General features: G+C 34.7%; 2 protein-coding genes across 2 annotated transcripts; one reads left to right on the top strand and one right to left on the bottom strand.

The window, feature by feature from the left end:
• Positions 1 to 39: 39 nt before the first annotated feature.
• Positions 40 to 4,032, bottom strand: LOC110039370 (pentatricopeptide repeat-containing protein At4g31850, chloroplastic). Its single transcript, XM_020744404.1, has one exon. It carries the CDS (start codon positions 3,523 to 3,525, stop codon positions 193 to 195), a length of 3,333 nt encoding a protein of 1,110 aa, XP_020600063.1. The 5' UTR covers positions 3,526 to 4,032; the 3' UTR covers positions 40 to 192.
• Positions 4,033 to 11,585: 7,553 nt separating this feature from the next.
• LOC110018020 (nuclear nucleic acid-binding protein C1D) lies at positions 11,586 to 18,839 on the top strand. The gene is made up of 5 exons (XM_020715231.1): positions 11,586 to 11,836; positions 11,953 to 12,008; positions 17,885 to 17,939; positions 18,057 to 18,137; positions 18,534 to 18,839. Exons 1-5 carry the CDS (start codon positions 11,623 to 11,625, stop codon positions 18,761 to 18,763), a joined length of 636 nt encoding a protein of 211 aa, XP_020570890.1. The 5' UTR covers positions 11,586 to 11,622; the 3' UTR covers positions 18,764 to 18,839.
• Positions 18,840 to 22,688: the final 3,849 nt, after the last annotated feature.

Below are 22,688 nucleotides of genomic sequence, written 5' to 3'. Positions count from 1 at the left end.
AAAAATAGATGTTATTTAAAAAAATTCCCCCCCCCCCCCCCAAAAAAAAAATTAGAAAGAACTAAGAATAAGTTCCAGCTAGCAGGAAAACTACAGCTGGTTACAAACCTTAACGGTCAGTAATTCAGTTCATCTACTCACCATACATCAGAATAAAAAAATAAATGCTGAAAGGTGTTGTGAAGTGCAACATTACCGATTAGGAAGCTGCTCAAATGTTCCCATATTCGGTTGGCAACCTCCCACCATCATCTTCTTATACACAGCATAAGCCTCCTCGGCTTCCCCATATATACTGTATCCCCGAATAAGAGCATTATATGTGAAGACATTTGGCTCCAAACCCTTCAGCTGAAGCTGCTCATATATTCTCCAAGCTTCACTTATTTTCCCTGCCTTCCCAAAGCTGAAAATCAAGGAGTTGTAGCTATACAAATCTGGAACAATGCCCTTCTTCTGCATTTCACCAAAGAGAGCCATGGCTTCCTGTAATCTCTGACACTTGCCAAGACCATCTATCATGAAATTATAAGTCATAAGGTCAGGCTCAAGGCCTGAAGCAACCATTTCCTGAAAATACAGAAAAGCTTCATGGACTCTATTGATGAAGCAGAGAGAGTCTATCAAGATAGTATATGATTTCACATCGGGTTTTACTCCCCTTTCATGCATTTCTTCCAACAGTTGACAGGCACTTCGTGTATCACCAGACTTTGCATAACCATTCATGAGAATATTGTAAATTGCAGTATTAGGCTTGCATCCATAATCAAGCATCTCTTGGAAGAGATCTTCGGCTTCGGTTACTTTGCCAGACTTGAGAAGCCCGTTGATAAGAGGACCATATGTACATGGGGTTGGAGTGATCTCTCTGCTCACCAAATCATAGTAGAAATCAATAGCCTGATCTAATTTATTGGATCTAACAAGACCTGAAATAACTATATTGTAAGTAAAAATATTTGGTTTTCTTCCCTTAACATGCATCTCTTTGTAAAGATCCAGCATTTCGGCCATCCTCTTGGATTTTCCCAAATTATCAAGCAAGTAATTGCAGGCAAAAATATCAGGAAAAAAGCCAGTCCTTTTCATTTCCTCAAAAATTTCTCGAACAGTTTCGGTGAGGTTGGATTCGGCAAGGCCGCAAATTAGATCATTATATGCGTAATTGGTTGGTTTAATACCATAGCTCTTGAATTTCTTAAAGAGATTCAGTGCAGGAAGAGCATTCTTATGCTTGCAAAGATATTTAATCAGAGAGCATAATAAGTAATCATTAGTGAATGTTTCATTAGCAGCAAGTCTTTCAGCAAAGGCAACTGATTTATCAAATCCAGCTTCAATCAACACCCCTTCCATAAGAGCTTCCCAAGGTCCCCTGCCCATTTCTACATCTAACTGAAATATGTATTTATCAACAAGATACAGTGCTTCATCAACAAATCCATTTCTCAAAAGACCAGGAAGGATAGTACACAGAGTAGCAAAATCAGGAAATAAAACTTTCCTCATTTGATGGAAGAACCATAATGCTTCTTTTATTCTATCCTCTTTGATTAGACCATGTATAACAGTGTTATAAGATAGAAGGTCAGGTGTGCAATTTTTTTCCATCATTCCATAAAGCATATTAATTGCCATATCAACCGCCCCATTCTTGCAAAGACAATCTAATAATGTATTGTATGTTATGGTATTTGGAGAACAACCATGTGAATTCATCTCCTGAAACAGCTGCATCATCTCTTTAACCTTTTTTTCCTTTCCTAAGCCTGCCAATAATGTGTTGAAAGTAACAACAGTTGGTTCTAGTTTCATTGTCTTCATTCTGAGGAACATCTGCCAAGCTTCTTCCTCTCTACCTGCCTTGTAGAGCACATCAATGAGCGAATTCACTGTAATTTCATCTGGATCGCATCGATTTTTGGTCATTTCGACGAACATTTTTATAGCTTCATTGGCTTTCCCAGACTTGTTGTAGCATTTTATCATCATGCTATAAGTGATAGCATCTGGAGATAAGCCAATGACTTGTAATTCTTGAAATAATTCTTCCGCCTTCGCTAAATTCGAGGATTCAGCTAGACCGTACAAACAAGAATTAAAAGCTACAATGTTGGGCACAATTCCCTCACTTTTCATCATCTCATATGTTTTAAAAGCTTGCTCAAAGTCTCTAGCTTTTCCATGGTAGTCAATGAAAAGGACATACGAAAAAGATGTAGGTTTTAGACCATTAAGTTCCATACAATGTAGGAGCTCTTTAGCTTCGTCTAATCTATTGTCCCTTAAGAGCCCCCCAATCAATGCATGATAAGTGTGCGAGTTCGGCGATACGCCTTTTTCCTCCATTACTCGAAGCATCTCATAGGCTTGTCCAATCTTTCCATGTTTGCAGAAAGTATCCACTAGTATGGTGAAAACAACCACATCAGCTATATAACCATCAGCTTCCATTTCCATCCAAAACTTAAGCACCAATTGTAAATCACCGGCATCACCAAACTTGTCCAACAACGTAATATAAGTTACTCTATCAGGTTTCTGCTCGCTTGATTTCATCTTCCAGAACAGGTCCAGGGCTTGCTTGAGTTTCCCAGCTTCACAAAGAACATCAATAAGCACAGTATAAGTGACAACATCCGGTTTACACCCATCATCTTCCATCCTCCTCAAAAGACTATAAACTTCATCAAATTTTCCTGCTTTTCCAAGAACATTGATGCATATTGTAAAGGTGTACAGATTTGGTTTCAATCCTAAGCTTTCCATCTCGTTTAAAAGCTCCATAACAAATTCATTTTTCCTTCTCTTACCAGAAGCCACCATTAGAGCAGAATATGTTTTGAGGCTAGGAACAACCCCTTCTGAGATCATCGTCTTGTAAACTTCAACCGCCTCTTGATGCAAACCCAACTCAAGGAGGAAATATATCAAACCATTAACGGAAAATGCATTCAAGACAAAACCTGCTGCTTTCATCTTCTTGAGTGCAAAAGGGGCGCTCCTGAGTCCTCCTTTAACATTTAGGGCCTTGAAAATGCTCAGGAATGTGTTAGGGTTTCTCTTAACAATTCGCTTCTGCATCAAATCGAACACAATGGCCATCTCTTCTACTCTACCATGGCTTCTCAACAACTCAAGCATGTAATTGAAGGAATCGGTTGTGTGAATAATATTGGGCTGTTCTGCAGCTGATTTGAAGAGATGAAAGGCTTGAATCGGGTCTGAAATAGGCTTCAGGATGCTTAAAATGTTATCCGAAGTGATCCCATTTCTCCATAGCTCCTTCAAATCGACACCGCAACCAATCATCCCGTCGGTTCGAGTACTATCCACAAGGTTTCTTCTAATTTTCTTACGATTCAAGAAAAATAAACCTGGAAAAACTTTAGAACTCCCAACTTTTGTCCCTCCAACTGAAGCCAGATCACCAAAAACCTTACCTTTCGCCTTGCTTTCAGAACTCTTCGATCCAAAGCTACAAATTCCCGAAGGGCTGAGCTCTATAATGCTCAAACCCATTGAAAAAACGAAAGAGGCTACGATATTGTGTGTGATTCACATCACTGCATGGTGAATTCCATAGAAAATAGCCGAACTAGGAAGAGTTGAATGGTTTTGTCATCTGCTTTACCTGTTATTTCATCAGATGAGGGAGAAGAGGAAGAGATAACCATGGCTTTTTCTCCCGCAATTTCTCTGATAAGGATATTTTCAAATGTCTGGCACTGAATCGGGGAATTTCTAGCGTGGCAACAGGCAACTAACTAATAGAATCAGCGAAAAGTTTAGCCTGATCTGTAGGAAAAAATATATGCTGCTTCGACATGATATATGGCCATTTGTAAAGGGCTAAACTCGTTGGAAAAAAAAAAAGTGAAAAAATGTGTATTTTCGTTACAGACCAGGTCCGAAGCAGCCAACCTAAAACGCCTCTTCAATCTCCATTTTCTTCTATTGCCACAGGATAGGATTTCGCGGAGCCGTTTTCACCGATGCTTTTGATAGCTATGTTGTATATTGGTTACAATTTAGTGTTATTAAGGTGACAATTTGTCTGTGTTGTAGTGATATTGTGATATTGAAGTGGTGTTATTATGGACTTTGTGGTGTCAGTCTATTTGTTGAGTTTGTGTTATTATAGTTATATCTATGATTTATCCTGGTTTTAGTTAGGTGTTATTAGGGTGCTAATTTGGTTGTACTGTGGTGATATTGTGGTATTGAAGTGGTGTTATTATGAACATATTTTATTGTTTTTCTGTGTTTTTATTATGGTATCAGTCTGCAATTTGTGTTTATGTTATTCTATTATTACATTCATGTTTAGATACTGAAGTGGTGTTATTATGGGCATATTTGGCGTTAACAAATTGTCTATTTTGTATTGTTTTCTTTTGTAGGTTTTTGAATCCAAGGATGTTCAACTATAGGCGTGGACCATCTATGGTAAGATCTATTCTTGATTTGGTCAAACATACCCTATCTAAGGAAACTATAAACACCCTGAAAGACTTAAATTTATTTCAATTTCAATTTGTCTCCATATCCGCAAGATAATGTCTTAACACTGCACATCCTAAATTGTTGGGATGTTGAACAAATGTTAGTCAAGATGGGTGAGAAGGAATTAAGTACAAACTCCAACCAATTGCCTTATTGATAAGCATGCCCAAAAGAGGAGAACCAGTCCATAGGGATAAAACTCTCTCATGTGGTGTATCTGCGATATAAATAACAAATGACGTAGTTAAGGTTTCATCTGGAGAGTATTCAATGCCCTTTGATGAACTATTTATAAAGTTTTTGTTAACAAATTTATTATTTATTTCGAGCAACTTTGGTGTACCTTAAGGGCTTTACACTTTTGCTTAGAATGTACACCATTTTTTTTCATTTAATTGACTTGCTATTGTTTGTGAGTTCTTATTGACCAAGTGAATGTCATCGTCACAAAATTAAGGTGGAATCATTCATTGGGTATTTTAATGGATTTGTTTTTCCTGCTCAAGGTTAGTATGATGTTTATACCATGTAAAATTCCTTTTTTTAAGTCAAAGCAGGTTATGATTTAACTTTTACACAGCTCTGATTTTATAAGTGTACATCTCAAGTGCTTCTTCTGCACCCGACTCCAAGCCTCACATATTGAGGTGGCCAACATATGTGAGCTGGAGCTCATTCTAGATACATCAAACTCTTAAGGAGCTTAACCCCGAGCGTGTATTTCTCTCATATGATATATTTTTTTTCTTTTTGGATAATTTAGTTCATGTCTGATTGTAATTATGGATTATTGTAGGTTTATCATTATTTTTTAGATTTGAAAGACGAAGAACGTATCATGCTCACTCCTTCAATTAATGAGCAACCCAGTCCAATTAAAACACCCCGTTCCATCAAACATGAAACTAATTCCACAGCACAATCACGAATTTCATTTGGTGCAAACCCTTTCATTGCACATGACAACACCCCACAACCAAAGTGTACAATTGTCAATATAGGTTTTGAATAAATTATTTAATTATTAAGAGCTCAAGAGAAAAGTTTTTCTGAATTTTAAGAATTAAATAACAACAGAGTATCTGATTTACATAATAAAGTAATAGAGCTTCATAGTGAAGTTAGTAAATTAGAAAATATAATAATGATATTGGAGGTAAACAAAACAAAGTAAGAAACATATCAATCCTACATTGGCAGTATAATTCGAAGGGCTAAGGCCCGACAAAGCAGGTGGAAAAGAAAATTGAGTTTCCCTTACGTTGCATTTGAGTTGAAGAGGAGAAAACCAAATCCGCAGATGTTCAACCGGATGTTCAAATGTTAACTGACGATGATACTCCAACATTTAGGGATGAGAGGTTTCTTGCAGATATTGAACATTAGAGCATCATGGAATAAAAGATTTTGTGGAATTCCAGAAGTCTGAGCGCATTACAATCACTGATGATGAGGGAGATGTCCAAGAAAACAGAAAAGTTATTGTTTATGTAGATGATTATGTGGCAAATGTATTTTATGAAAAAATAACTATTGGAAATGTGTATCATAACATTTAAGTTGACATTAAAGATGATTATTTTTTGGTTATGTAGCCTCGTCTGATTGATATAGTTGTGGATTTTTCTGGGATAATAGATATCCCATTTAAAATGCAACAACTAATTGATCAGTGATGTAGGAGACACCGTGATTAGTCACTATATGTTCACATTTTTCAATTATTTCAAAAATACTCTTATGTTTAATTTTAATGTAAGCTGTGTTGATGTTGTAGGGATGATGTTATGATTCATGATGGAAACGTAGTAATTAGCCATTCTAGAATTGATGATATTCTGACAAACAACTGGTTTGCAAACAAACATGTCGATACTTTTGCACTTTTAATAGATAAAAAGAAGATTAAATCACCAACATTGTACAAGTTGTTCCTATATGTATCACCACTACATTAGGTAATTATTTAAGACAATGTTCGTAGAAAGACAACCCGTTGATGCTTTTGCACTTCCTCTGTGATAACATTTGTCTCATTTTATGTAACTATATAAAGAGAAAGACAACTTAGCATCACAATAATACTACAATAACTCCACAGTTATATCATAATGATACCACAAAAATACCACAATAGCACCACAATAACGCAATAATAACACCGTAAAACTACCAACCACAATACCAACAAAAATATATGACAATAAACCAAAAAACACCTTAATACAACCAAAAAATCATCACAATGCCTCCACAATATTATCGTCTAAACACCACAAAATCAACACAATAATACAAACACAATACCACCATAATCCCACCTTAATATCACCATAATAACACCACAATAACGCTGCAATACAACCACAACATCGCCACAATACAATCACAATATCACTCCAATAACACTATAATCCCACCACAAAAATACCACAAAACAACCATAATATGAACAAAAATAAAACCTCAATCTCACCTCAATACAACCACAATATCACTCCAATAACACCACTGACTATTTCAATACTATCAAAATAACAAAGTCACCTTAATACTATCACAAAATCATCATAATAACTCCACAATCTCATTACAAAATCACCACAATATGAACAAAACACAACATCAATACAACCACAATATCACTCTAATAACACAAAAAACTGTCACAATATCATCCAAATAATAGGACAATGCTACCACAATACTACCAAAATAAGATCACAATATCACCTCAAAATTACCACAATACAAAAAAAATAACAATAATAGAAAATACCACCAAAACAATATCACAATCAGAATAATTCTACAATAACACCACAAAATCATCATAAAATACCAGAAAACAAATATAATACCATTGATTTAGGTTATAAAGGAAATCAAGCATAAATTAATGTCAATATTTGAAACACAACTAAAATCACCTCAATTTCAAACTTGTTGTCATTATTTTCATATTTCATCCTTTATATTTATCACTTGACGTGTTGTTCACAAATAACATAGGATTATCGTCTTAACCATAGCCATAGAACTGCGAGAAAACCTTCCAGCCAAAAGCAAACCCTAGCTCTTTGATAGAGAATGAAACAGTGCGCCAAATTTTGAACAAAGAGAGATTTTAAATTGTGCACCATATTATCGGGCTCGTACTAGAAATACACCTTTTTCATTTTTTTTTAATGGTCCAGTTACAGTGGGATAGAGCTCTCTCATGTGACGTAAATTGGATCTAAAGATGTGAATCTCAAACTGATACATGTTCAAATATATTCTATAAATAATTTCAAAGTTAATAACAAAATCTGGCATGTTCCATTCGAAAAATAGCATTAAAAATTTAAATTATAAAGTATGAGATGTATGACATTTCAAAATTTACAGTTAGAGTTTCAAATTTGTTTTATGATTTTAGGATTTAGTGTTCATTATTTTCTCCCCGTCAATAAACATTCCTTTGTTCTCTCGAGATTAGGTTTTTTCTTTTTCTCCCCATCCCAAGACCTTTATTTACAATTTCATAGCCAGGCCCACCCACTAAGACTTCGTTTAGATTGGTGTCTCCACTACCTTTGCATTGAACGCGAAGATGATATTATGCGAGGTATCGTTCGGTGATTGATTATTTCTCGAGCATCCGCCAATGCAGCTTTGTAAAAACGACACTTTTCTGTCGTTTTAAAACGTGAATGTAGAGCTTCATCCACCAATGTCATGTTTAAAGGAGCTTCGATAAACGGCGAAGCTCCCTCAAACGAGGCCTAAATGGATAGGGCAGGCCCACGGGCAGCCAACGAGCCTTAGAAGAAAAGTGATTTTTTATATGTTACATACTATGATTTGGATAATTTGACGAGAAATTGAAAAATAGATGCAAGTAGGTGCTAGTTTTGTATATATCAATGTATATATGTAATTGTTTCTACTTTATGTTGATTGGAAAAGATGGAGAACTCCCATGATGTGTGTAAATACATAAGCACGTACGCTTTCCAAAGAACACCCAAAAACTTTAAACTTATTAATTTAAACCCTAATATCACAAGAGGATTAAGGTAAGACTACTTTTTGAAGAAAACTATGTGTTTTAATATGTTGCATGTATTTTTCAAATTACTGCCACTGTATTAAAAAGTGACTTAAGAAAAAAAGAATTAATTGCCTTGAAAGTTTGCAATCACGAATTATACCTAAAAGACTTGGTCATTAGTGAGTCAGACCTATTCGAGCTTTGACAAATTCAAAGCGCTCTCAATCCGGACCAAGCTCACTAAATTTATATTATTTCATAACCAAGCCCGCCCATTCTAAGCAGGCTCATGGCAAGCCCGTCGATCCACCTGCCCAATGCCCAAGTCTCATACATTTATTAAATAAGCTTTGTACTATCATTATTATTGAAGCAACACACTTTCAAATGAACCTTGTTAGAGCTATGTCATTGAAATAATCTATGTCGAGTGTGAGATAATACAAATTCCATAGTTTTTTTCATTGCTTGATCTTTATCGATGAATATTGTTGAAGGTTGCTTGTTATTCAATGTGCAAATAAATGTTATAAATAACTAAGTGAATAACTTAATTATTTCTTCAGATAAAAAAACCACTCCAAATAAAATATTTTGCCCATGATAATTAACTTTAACAAAAAGAACACAAACTAAATCATACTCATTAAGTTGATAACTTATATAAAAACTATGAAATTCTTAAAGTAGTCATAGTCAACCATTCTCATGCCATCACTCTAAAAAAAATTAGTTTATTTGACTTATCAAATCAGACAACCTATGCAAACATATTATTTTCAACTTGTCTTGCCTTAAATATTTATATTAAAATATTTTTACCCACATTTGTAATTCTTGCACTTTTCTCCTTCTAGATTTAATTAAATACATATCTTTTTAAGAATCTCACATATTGTAATCCTCATACTTTCTCAACAAGATATCTGAATGCATTGATCTTTTTAATTCTTATTCATGTCTTTGACTCCAACACAAACTGTTTTGTCTTCACTAATGCTTCAATGTGATTTCAACAAATCTTGATCAACTGGCTTGACCAATGAATGATCATGATTTTTTTATAAATTTATTAACAATCTAATTATCTGTATGATCAACAAGAAATCTAACTATTGCATGACAACCAATCCTAGTGTTTGATTTTTGGAACTTCTTCACCATATTTTGATTGAGTCATTAACTAAAACCAACATTTGAGCAAAAAAACTCTTTTGATTTTATGGTCCTTGCATTGTCCAGTAATTGATATGATTCTTTCGAACACTTAATCCATATGAATAAGCATAACTGCAGGTCAAATCATATGCCTTTTTTTCATTGTGAAAGACAGTGTCAAAGAGTTTTGTTGCAATTGAATCAAACTTCTTAGGAATTACATCATTGCAAGTCCTGATATTAGGACTTAAACATTACGAGTTTGTTGTCCTTTAAAAAATTAGATGCAGAGTTACAACCAATATAACATCGTTGTGCTGGATAAAAATTTGAATACTGAATAAAGTAGCACATTCCTAAATAAAATAATCATAAAACACTTAAAATAAAGCTTAACAATTGTTATGTACGAAGATGTTAAAAAAATAATCAAGAGGTTTTATTATATAATCAATGAGTAAACTAATGGTGTACAAACATGCCAAATTCAAGAAATGCAGCAATAAAACCAATATAAATTAATTGTACACTACGAAAATATTGTATGCGACATATAATAAAGCACTCTAAATTTAAAAACCAAGCTTCTAGAGTAGGCTTCATCAGCTCTAATAAATTGGTTGTGTAAAAACATGAATTTACTCCTGCATTTCTCGAGCTCAAACTCAAAAAAATAAAGGAATACAACAGATACAACATTAATGTACTAAATAATATATTGAATACTACAAGAAATTATTAAAAAAAACATTCAATAAGCTTTACTAAATAATAACTGAGTAAATTAATGGTGTGCAATTATGTCAAACTCAATAATTGACATAGTACAACCATTACAACTTAGTTGTACTCTAAAAAATATGGTCTGTGATATGCAGCAATACAATATAATTTGAAAATTCAAGAATGTTAAAGCAGGCTTCATCTGCTTTATCAAATTGATTGTGTAAACACATGAACTTTTGTATTTCTTAAGCAAAAACTAAAAACATAAGATGAAAACAACCAATACAACATGATTGTACTCATAAAATGTTGTATACTACATGCAATAAAACACTACAAATTCAAAGTCTAAGTTTCCTAAAGCTGACTCCACGCATTCTAACTAATTAAGTGTGTTAAAATATGTTTTTATTCGGTCATTTTGTCAGCATAAATTCTAGAAATGTATTATAATCAGAACAAAATTGCTTACTCCATGAAAAAATTAAATATTTCATGCAATGAGCCACTTCAAATAAAAAACCAACACTTCTTAATGTATAGTTCATAAAAGTTATTTAGTGCATACTCTTTCAAATTAAGTATATTAACAAAATTGTGTTTGAAACATACCCATTAGTTTAAGTCTATAACACAATTACAAGAGGGAGAAGCGGAGATTGACATCCGAGTTGATCGGTTTAACACCCTGCTTATTCTCAATCATCTTGGTTAATACCACAAGCAAATCTTAATTCTAAACAATTCTTGTTAGGCATTCTCATTACTTTTAAATTTGTATATACATTATATTTGAACACTCTACATTCAATATTGTCTCTTCTATTTGGGCAGGTGGGTTGTGCCATTCTATGATATCTAAAACCCTAATTTCGGAAAAATATTTGTGTACGTAAGACGCAGCGCTGCGTACGTCCAGGGGTTATTCAGGAGGTACAGTGGAATTATATCGAGGTTATACCCCGCTGCAACCCCACTGTAATCTCTTTATAAACTAACTATAACCTATAAATGAGTTTCAAGCTTCTGTAATTTTATGAGTATAAATAAATTATATAGAAATTATAAGAGAATTACATTACAGGGATATGAATTTCCTTTAAAGCCAAATATTTTCCCGAATTTCGGCTAGAAGTCGGAAAGAAGCGAAAATCATCAGGCTTCTTTTTGTGTTTCGAAGCCTAGTTAGTGGTATGGGTGGCCAGAGATCGGAAATCGGAGACGGAGTGCTTCCAGTTAAAGTTCTTGATTCTCTCAGAGAAACCCTTGGCTGCGTCGATGAGTTGAAGGGGAATCTCGAGCGCTTTCTGCTCTTGGCTGAGCCTGACGTGCTCGCGGAGCTGACGCCTCTCCAGCGAGCGCGAGCTTTCCTTGTTATGGCAATTTCGGCTTCGGCTCTCTTTTCAGGCAATATAAATGCGAAAAAGCTTTTCTTTTTCTTTGTTGTTTATCAATTCATCTACTTTTCACCACTAACATTGATTTGTGCTTGTTTTGCTGTTCGGGTTGACAAAATCGGTCAGCTAGATTGAGGTGTAGTGGAATTTGCTCGGATGAACACCCTATCAGAACTGAGCTTGTGAGTTTTGCTTCCCTCTTTTGTTTGACTTTTGCTTTGATTTTTGGGGGCTATTTGATTCAATGTGATGTAAACTTATTAAGATAACTATCCTTTCTGCCAATCAACATACATGGAGCTTCTAAAATATTTCTTCTCTCAAGCTCTGGATTTGTCAAATTACAAGAAGTTGGGGTTTATCAGGTTTACAGTTGGGATTTATATGAGATTTACAATTGCCCGCACGTTTAATTAAGCAACTAAATAATTGGTTGGAGTTTCGAATTAGACTTCTTAAGCTTTAGAGTCCATTTGGGATGGTTGTAGTGTTTTTTTAAAGGTGATTGTGAAGCTTTTCTGAGAAAAGAATCTTTTTTTAAAGGTATGGTACGTAACGCAAATATTTAATTTTTGGAAAAATAAGATGGCAGCTTCCTTACAACAACCACACATTAAAAGATCTGGTCCGGTCATAAAACATCTAAAAAACAACAAGAAAGCAGTAGTTGCAACAGTAGCTAAGGTTTGAAAAGCAACACAATGAGAAAGCTTTCTCATTGAATGCCGCTTAAATACTATTTATCAAATCTGAATTTGCTGAATCTTATCTGGAACCAAACATGCATGTAATGTTATCTAGAAAGGCTAGTTGTAACTATCATCTTTATTATTTCTTTTTATTGTCAGATCTAATTTTGTCCATATAAAGATGCTAACACCCTATTAGAAATATGAACAAAGCTCAAAGAGTTGAAGGAATGGAAGAGAGAGAGAGAGAGAGAGAGAGAGAGAGAATCTTAATAATTTTCTTACTAAATTGATCCACAAAAGACCTGACCGAACTCATTTAATAGGGTATTGGGAGTTGAAGCAGGTTACAAAGAAAATTCAGGGGAAAAAGAGATATTCCAAGGGAAACCCTAGAGAGATTATGTGAGAAACTTTTGTGTTAGAGTTTCGGCTCATAGTTCAAGATTTCATGTGTTTGTACTAATTTAATGACCTATTTATAGGCAAGGATGAGTGGCAATGTTATAAAATTGGCTACATAATGTGATTACACAAAAAGTGTATAAATTGAACTTGGTGTGGCTACATCTGTATTGAATTGGTTTGGCTGGCATTTGATTGTTTTCTGGGACGTGAGTTATAGATTATGATTACTAGTCAATTTTTTTCCCGGGATTTAGGATGAGTTTTTTTATTCAGGGCGAGTAACTTCTAGTGAGAATCTCTAGTAAGCTGACAATTACTCTTGGTACATAGTCAAATTATTTAGGTGAATAACCTTAGTGAAATAAACAATTTTGTTAGCCATTCGAGTGAATTCAACAGCTAATATTAAGGTTCGGTAAGGGCTAATTCTTGGGTGGCTTCATGGGAATCAATCATGGGCAACTTGAGGCTTTAGATGACACAAACTTCTAGTTGTAGGAGGTTCTAGCCAATTTTAAATCATCAATTTGTTAAACCCAGTTCAAGCTCTCATAATTAATAGCAGCAACAACTTTTCAAGTACCCAAACCAATAAAGAGGGCTTCCACCCTCAAATAACAGAATTAAAATACCATGAATGTCAGAGTTGTTAGCTGCTAGCTAACTAGATTCCTTTTCCAGAAAGACAATTTTAAATCATAACTTGGTGAACCAGTTCAAGCTCTTATTATTAGCAACAACTAGCCTTGAAGTACACAAATTTATAAAGAGGGCCTCAACCTTCAAATAATAGCATTGGAACAACCTGATTGTCACAGTTCGCTGCTTACTAACTAGATTCCTTTTCCAGAATATTCTACTGTCTATATATACCTATAATTTGTACTGCTGTATAGATGGATAATATTTCGTTTCTCTGTTGATACATCAGATTGAATCATTTATCTTTCTGCTATCATAGCTCTGTTTTTCTGAGCTTCCTATTCTTCATGGTATCAGACCAGGTTCCAAGATATTGCATTCTATTTTCTCGGTAATGCCTTTACTGCCTCATTTCATTCTACTCACATTAGTATTCCAATGGAAGATTCGTTGACCTATAGATCTCCTTCTTCCCCTCCACCTGTACCTAACATAACTATCCTATCACCCTCTAATTTTTTTCTCATATCAAACAACTTGCCCAAAATCAACTAATTACAGACAACAATCCTATTTGTCGAACCCAAATTCTCAAGATTTTTGCGGTGAATGAATTTTCTGGCTTCCTTGATGTAAATACATCATGTCCTAAAAAATTTCTCACTGAAAACAGTGGCTGATAATCCTATCTTCCACGTCAGGACAAAGCATATTGAGATTGATTATCAATTGATAATAGATAACATCAATTCTAAACAAATTCACATCCATTACATCAACTATCAAGATCAACCGGCAAATATTCTCACCGAAACCAGATTCACTCGGCTTCACACCAAGCTCATATGTGATCCGAGATCTATCAGCTTGCAGGGGGTGGCTATCAGAGCAGTTAGTTGCTAACTAACTAAATGGAGTTTTTTTCCAGAATATTCTACCATGTCTATATATACATATATTTTGTATCTCATATAGATAGATAACATTTCATCTCTCTGTTAATATATTGATTGAGTCATATATCTTTCTGTTATCATACCGAGTCTCTTCTGAACTTCCTATTCTTCAGTAATAACTAAATTAACCTGGCTGTGATGAATATGAATGTGAATATTCATTAGTTTTTCTATTATCTTGTCCCTTCTAAGATGCTGAGAAGGACGAGAATAGAAATTTTGAAAAAATCCAATTAGACCTAAGTGATTTGGATTACATCTGAAGTGTTAGCTCTATGAATGTGTAGAAGTTCAACATGTCGTTGACGCATGAACATGAATATCTATAAATATGAGGTTTGTGGTTTACCTTTAAAATATTTTTGATTGGGCGTCAGTCATCATTTTCTTGTTCTGTATCTACATTAAACTTCCTACTTTCCAAAGATAATGAAGTTGATTGCTTTATGAAATTTTTCATGTTGCTAATGAATAGGTGAAATTACAAGGATATTACTAGGGCTGCCAAAAAAGCTCATTGTTCGCGAACAGTAGTTCGTGTTCGGTTCGTCAATGAGTTTGCGTTTGATTCGTTCGATAAGTAAACGAGACAAATGTGAACAAATTTTTTTCGTTTGGTTAGTTAAACGAACCAAACACGAACAGTGATGCGTTCGTTTGTGTTCGAATTGTTATTGTTCGAAATATAAAATAATTTAAAATAATCTATATAAAAAATTTATGATATTTTAAAAAATTAAATTTTATAAATTATAATATGTAATAAATTAATAATAATAGTATATTAATATAGTATATTAGTAATATACTAATATAGATATTATATATTTATATAATATAAGTTATATAATTAATATAATATATTATTTATATATAATAATATTAGGAATGTCAAACTAGCTCGTCGTTCTCGAACAGCTCGTATTTGACTCGTTCGTTAAGAAAAGAACACGAACAGTGACTTCATGAATAATTTCGAACACGAGTCTATTTCAAACGAACTGAACACGAACACAAGCTCTATTTGTTCTTGCTTGGTTCGTTTACACCCCTAGATATTACCAAGTAATGGGTTTTTCTTTCCGCTGAGAGGTTCATATCAACAAAGATGTTTCCATTGAAGAATGCGAATATCAAACATGATAAAAAATATCACGGGGAACTAGTTCTTAAAGAAAGAGTCCTTGTGATGGAACCTCTGTTACTACTGAAGTTGTTGCTATGAAAACCTCCAGTGGTAAGGAGATTGTTATTGAGGGAGTTGGTGTTCTAGTGACAGAGGTTAGAGTTGTAACTCCTCCAAGTAAGATATTGTGGAGAGTTTAACACTCCAAAATTCTCTTTTGAAGTGGAGATAAACAAGTTCTTTGACTTTTGAGTTGATTTCATGCTCTTCAAATACGTGGGTCAAAAGGCAGGAGTGAGTTCCTTGAAATCGTTCGAGAAGTGAAAGGAATGATGATTCTAAAAAAGGCTAGTGTTGATGCCAATGCTTAGCAAGAGCTGAATCCCAAAATTGATGAACATTTTGCATCTTACCACACAAGAATCTTAACCTTCTATGAATTAGATATGAGATTCTAATGTGAATATCTTCACAATCACTTGATGCGGGACATGATTGATGATCACTAAGAGCAGATTCTAAGAACTGCTTTATAGATCAAACCTATGAAGGAGGTGAAAAGAAATATGAAAGTTGGAATTGAGGTTGAGAAGGCAAGATTGGCTTAAGAAATGAAGGCTTCTGCATATAAAACTGCTAGATTTGAAGTCTCCAACCATGTTGACAAAGAACATTTCAGTGTAATGGATGCCAAGGTGAGTTGGCATGCTTGTGGCCATGCTCAGTTGCCTTAGATTCTCCTAAAAATTTAGTTGAGTGTTTGATGAGCTGGGAGGAAAAGTTGGCGTAATGAGTAAGTTTTCAAAAAGTAAAAAATGATTTAATTTCCTGTGGGGCGGGACGCTAATTCCATGATGCACCAACTAATCCAAGGTGGTGATCTTCCTTGTGAAGTTGCAATTGACCTATAATTCATCTGTATTGAGTAGAGCTTTAATATATTTGCATGATGAGTTCAAGAACTCTTTTTGTTCTGCAGGTCGTCCTTCGGAAAGGTTTTTTTTTTTTTTTTTCTCTTCTTGGGATTTTTTTTTTTTTTTTTTTTTTTTTTTTTTTACTTTTTCTTTTGTTTTAGAGTTTTAGAAATTGCTTGCGATTATGAGCTAAGTTTAGATTTTACTTCTCATTTTTTTTGTATGTAGCTTGCCTTGTACTTGTGAAGTTGAGCTTCACGATGTAGTCAACCATAGGAAGAAATCAGCCACTCAAAGTTGGTACTCCATTTTGAAGTCTTAGCTTTATTAAGAAGTTAGAAATCATACTTTTGTTCTAAATATTCTTGGAATTAAGTTGGAGCTTCAATTATAAAGTTTGATTTTACCAAGGAAATCATGTTTTGAAGGTGGCCTTTGCTATGAAGTTATACTTTGATTACAATGTTGGCTTTTGACCAAGTCAAAGGACATTGCACTTTCTTTAAGCTAATGATGAGAAATCGACACTTCAATGCATTGTTAATTGTGAGGAGGGAGATATTCAACTTTTTGTTAATGAAATGGTCTGCCAAATTGTGCTTTTATTTATAAGAGTCTAGGACCAGCGTTTTGAACTTTGGCTGTTGCTAAGCTTATATGATTTGAACTAAGAAAGCACTCGTAGGTTGAGCCTAATGTTTTACTGGTTCACAAGGGAGAGAAGATGTATCTACCATATTTTTTATAGGGAGATAGGGATTACAATCTAAAAGAGCTAGAGTATCAACTCTTCGGTTGAAGCAATGTTGATGCCTAAGAGATGCAACAAAATTTGCAGCTTGGAGAGGAGTAAGCAAGAGTTGTGGCTTATGAGAGGTGCTTAAATATCTCTTGTATAGCCCTTCTAAGATAATCCTCCATGCTGTACAACTATTAACTGTGTTTTGGCTCAAAGTTCAGGATTGCGCGTGCTTGCACCGAACTAGCGACCCTGTCTTCATATGCTACATCAATGTCTATTATATCGTCCACACCATGATTACACAAAATGCAAATAAATTGAATTCGATGACTTCCCCTAAAATAAATGTACAATTATTTTGTTTAGTTGTTAGTATCCAAACATTTAGATGTTGGTCAAATCTGTAGATTTGGAGGTTATCGTTACTGGATTTGATTAATCTATTACCTTCGCATGTCATTGAACGAAATCTCTGATATCTGCTAATAACTTGATATTACTTAGCAGATATTAAGCAACTAAAACAAAACAAATATATCTTTTGTTGTGGTGTGGAAGATTGACCATATCATTTGTGGCAGGAGAGGTTGAGTTTACATGAAGATAAGTTGAGCAAGTATAACGACTGGAACAAAGGTTTTCATTGTGACATGTTCTTACATTTCATTCTTCTTTTCGGGTGATTTCTATTTTAATTTTTTATTTCATCTGAATTTTGTAGCTGTTATTCTCTTCTTCATTTTTCTTACCCAGCCCCATTGCGGCCATCACTGAAGCTAAATCCTCAAGCAGCTACCAGATTCATTGAGCATTCTTTACCTGATTTGGCACCAGGTCTGGGATTGCTTTCATTAACAATAAAAAGACATTTACATCCATATCGCACAATTCTTCTGTATTTATATATCTATCATCTAAAATTTCATATTTGCATACAAAACACTAAAATCTGTAGGGGCATTTATATACATACCAACCGAATTCTTATGTATTTACATATATAACATCTAAATTTTGCTTTTTTATATCCATACCACCTGAATCTTTTCATGTTGTATCTAAAATTTCACTATTTTAACATTTTAAAGCTGAAATACACATTTTCATGCACACGTAAGGTGTTAAATATGTAAATACATAAGAATTGAGTTGTGTGTATGTAAATCATCCAAATCTTTAATATATATATGATATTGCTGTGAAATTCATAGTTTCATTAAACATTTTCAGACCAGAGGAAGAGTCTCCATAATATTAGTACAGGCAAGGGTGACCGAACTCCTTTCATGACAAACAGAGCGAAGAAGAAAACGAAATACCAATCTTTTGAGCGGCAGTCTGCGCGTGCTGCTGCGCAGGAGTTTCTTGAGAAGGCAGCAAGGGAGCTCTTTGGCTCAAACGATTCCAGCGTGAAGGGTCCGTTGCAGAACCTTGAATCAGATGATGAAGACGATGAATAAATGCTTTGTTTTTTTCTATCTATTTATTTGCTTACTTTAGATAAATTTTGCTTTTTTCTATATATTTGTGTCTAAACACCAAATTTTTTTTTTTTACATTTAAATCAGCCGAATTTTTCAATTCACATTAGAAATATCATTAGTTAAATATTTAAAATATAAAATATATCTTTGCATGCATAAATAAGATGCATATATATGTAAAAATGTAAATTTAAATGTTAGACATCAACTAATCTAGTTAGTAAAAAGCTTTGGAATTTGTTACCAAGATCTCGGGTTTAATTCTTATTTATATAATAGGAAAGTTTTATCATACAGTCTTTAGAGAGGGCTAAAAAACAAATAAACAAACAAAAATCAATAAAGAGGTAAAGCAAGGTGATGCTTGATGCTAGGGTTGATTCGAACTCAAGGAAGATGATATCACTATAGAAATTAAAATAAAAACTATAATAATAACATTAGAGTGGACATAAGAAAGGGGGCTAAGAGGATTCCTCACCCAGGCCCAATGCCACTTTTCCAAAACAGCTAGTTATCCTCCTCATGGCATCCAACCTCCGCTTGTTTTGTTGCATACAGAGAGATCTGAAACTCCCCTTTTTCTTCTCCTACTGTGCTGCTCCTACCTGAAACCAGGGAGGCAGAAGAGGGAAGTTAATGACGAGGTAACGTCGTACAGACAACATTGAAACTCACCTCTTTCTCTACCTTTTGCTCCTCTCACCGGAGCACCGGTAGCCGGCAAGGTCACGACGTACAGACAATATTGAAACTCACCTCTTTCTCTGCCTTCCACTCCTCTCACTGGAGCACCAGTCACCAGCGAGGTAGTGGAGAGGACGCCAACAACTTGGAGCTAGTGGCAAGGATGTTTGTAACCAACGCGACGGTATAACCTCTAAAGCTTTTGCATTTTCATTTCTATTTCGCCTTAGGTTAGCTTAGAGTAGGTGTGTTGGGTCCGGTCAACCACTCGGGATGAGGGTGTCAACTAACATTAGTCGGCGCGGTAACACTCCCTTGGATTGGTCATTGATTTTTAAGAGGAAGCTTTAGGTTAGAATTCCCGTGTGTGGTCAAATCCTACACGGAGACGAGTAGTTCCCCTCTGTGAACCTTAGACCTAAATCCTAGCGGGTTGGAGTCCTGATCTCCTCTTGTTTTGGTTTTTCCCAACCTTCCGTGGAGTGGTTGAGATGTTTGGATTTCACAAAGTGAGAAAAGCTTTATAGCTAACTCAATTTGCAAAATCATGAGGGCTTGTGAAATCAGAAAAGCTTTGTAGCTAGCATATTTCATAACATCGTGAAGAGTTTCCATTCTAGAGGCACGGAGGTGAAACTCCACGCACACCTTGGCAAAACAAGAGGCGGCTAAGTTGCGCATCCAAGTGCTAAACCCTATGTGTCTTATGTGAGATCGTTAGCAAGAGTATGACTAGTTATCGAGCATGATCATCTGCTTTAAATTGTGACATGTGTGCCTTACTTGAAGCATCTTGCATTTGCACGTTGTCTCGATCTGCCGCCCTGACCTGGTCGAGATCTCTTTCACATCGACCGACCACCCGACCCTGTCGACATTAGTTTATGTCTCAACCGGCCGCTCCAGCCTGATCAACCAATTACTTAGGTCTAATCGACCTCCCCAGCCTGGTCGACTAATCACTTGCATGGTGCATGTTCTGCATGTGCATTGGTGTCTGAATGCGTGCTTGTATGGTGCACTAGACCCTGTATGTGCTTGTCATTTGCACGTGTTTGGTCGTTATTGGGGCAATGTGTGATTCTCCCTAGTGGCGTCTTATACTCTAGGCGACTGAGCACGAGATGTCCCCTGTTATATGTCTTGCATGATATCTTGCATAGTCATTATCACTTGCATGAGATGCATTTTGTGTGTCTGTTCATACACTCACCCCACTTATGTGATTCTCCTCAGTGAGGATTATCACTCTTTCGGATCACTACCTCCATGTCACACCAATCTTTCGTGTCGCTGCATTCATGGCACACCCATTCTCTAGGTCCTCCTCTCCACGACACATCCACCGTGCAAAAGTATTGCCCTCTTCATGTGTTTCAAATTCTCTAAAATCCTATAAATCAATCTTAATCTTAATTCAAGACATAGCAAAGAAAACAAGATTTACTTGCATTCCATTCAATATATTTACACACGCAATGCTTGATATCTGAAATATACATGCTAGATTCATTAAATTCTGGCGTATTTGCTTATATATCTTCTAAACTGAAAATATGTGCATACTTTTTTAATCCCAAGTATTTACATGTGTTATACTTAAATATGAAATGAAGGTTTGTCGTTGCCTAATCATGATGCATTTACATGTGTTATATTTAACTTTCAAATGAAATTGTGCATATTTTTCTAATCTTTAAGTATTTACACATGTTATATTTGAAGTTCGAATGAGAGCTTGACTACTTTCAACTTTTCAAAGTATATACATATATAACATTTAATTGAAACGTTAAGTTTCAAATATATTTAAATATATAGCATCTAAACCTTTAAAATTAGAATATAGGTTAGTAAATTCCTCAAGTATTTATACATATAAAATGTCTAAATTCCATGAATTGTAATATTGAATTTTAAATTATCCAACCTTAATATATTTTCGTGCATAACACCTAAATTGTAATATTAAACTTCAGTCTTCAACATTGTTGTAAGCAGTTAGGTTTCCATCACTGTTTTGGAAATTCTTCTAACTAAATATAGATTTTCTGGAATTATTGGAGCAAATTCAATAGTTGCATACCTGCTGTTTTGGTGTTATGTTGTTCCTTACTCATATGAAATGGATATAGACAAACTAAAGAAGTTCAACTTTCTCATATTTAGACCCAATAAGAAGTATATATATATATTTCATAATATATCAAAGACAACAAAACTAAAATTGCATCGTTCAGATTTCATAATACATCCATGCATGTATCTCTCCATGGAAACAAGAAACAAATCCTGGAGTAAGAAGAGCATATAAGATATAGAACTGAAAAATTGCAAATGATGATAAGATAATTTGTGCCTTCTCATGTCATCAATGCTTTGTGTCTTCTAAAACCAAAACTTTCATTCTTCCAACAACGCTTTACCCTGAATATAAGTACAGCTCTATCATTCAAAGGTGTCATCTTTTTCAATTCAGCTCAGAGTTCTCTAATGCAATCTTCACCCAACAAAAGGAAAGAAACATTTATCCTCACTAGTTGCACTCATAATTATGCAAAATTTTCAAGCAATCCTCCGTCAATATCTTGATGTCGAATTCCAGAGCATTTCTTAGCCCCGACAATTTGGATTATCTTTTCTTTTTTCCAATAAACAGCTTATAATCTAGAGTATGATAGAACAAACAATCATAAAATCCAAATTCAATAACCAACTAAGTGCCATTACCAATACCTAATTCATTGTCTGCTGTGGCGACCATCTTTTCAAGAAATCTCTAAAAAGCAGGCTAAGGACAGGGTTGTAACACCTAACTTGAAATAAAGAAGGGATCATTACATACACACACCTGATTCCTAAGTATTTACATGCCTAACTCCTAACCTTTACTTTTTTACTTTTTCAACTTCTAAAAAGCGAAATACATTTTTCCAAGCAAAGGGAAGATGACATGGCATGCATATTAATCACATTGCCATTACGGTGCACTTATGCTTACATCTTTGAATTCACTTATTCAAGCAAATTTCTCTGTGCACCTTTGACCTTTGCGAGTTAAACCTGGTCGTGGTCGAGGCATTGGATGATTGCAAAAGCTAGACTGGAAAAGAAGAAACTGACGACATCAAACTTCGCGTCGGTGAGATCTATCCAAACCAATTTAATAAGATAGAATATAATATAGTAAATAAACCTTTATATATATATATAT

The sequence above is a fragment of the Phalaenopsis equestris genome, unplaced genomic scaffold (assembly GCF_001263595.1).
Source record: "Phalaenopsis equestris unplaced genomic scaffold, ASM126359v1 Scaffold000002, whole genome shotgun sequence".
NCBI classification, from domain to species: Eukaryota; Viridiplantae; Streptophyta; class Magnoliopsida; order Asparagales; family Orchidaceae; genus Phalaenopsis; species Phalaenopsis equestris.
The sequence above is the reverse complement of the archived record's forward strand: the minus strand, read 5'-3'. Positions and strand labels throughout refer to the sequence as shown.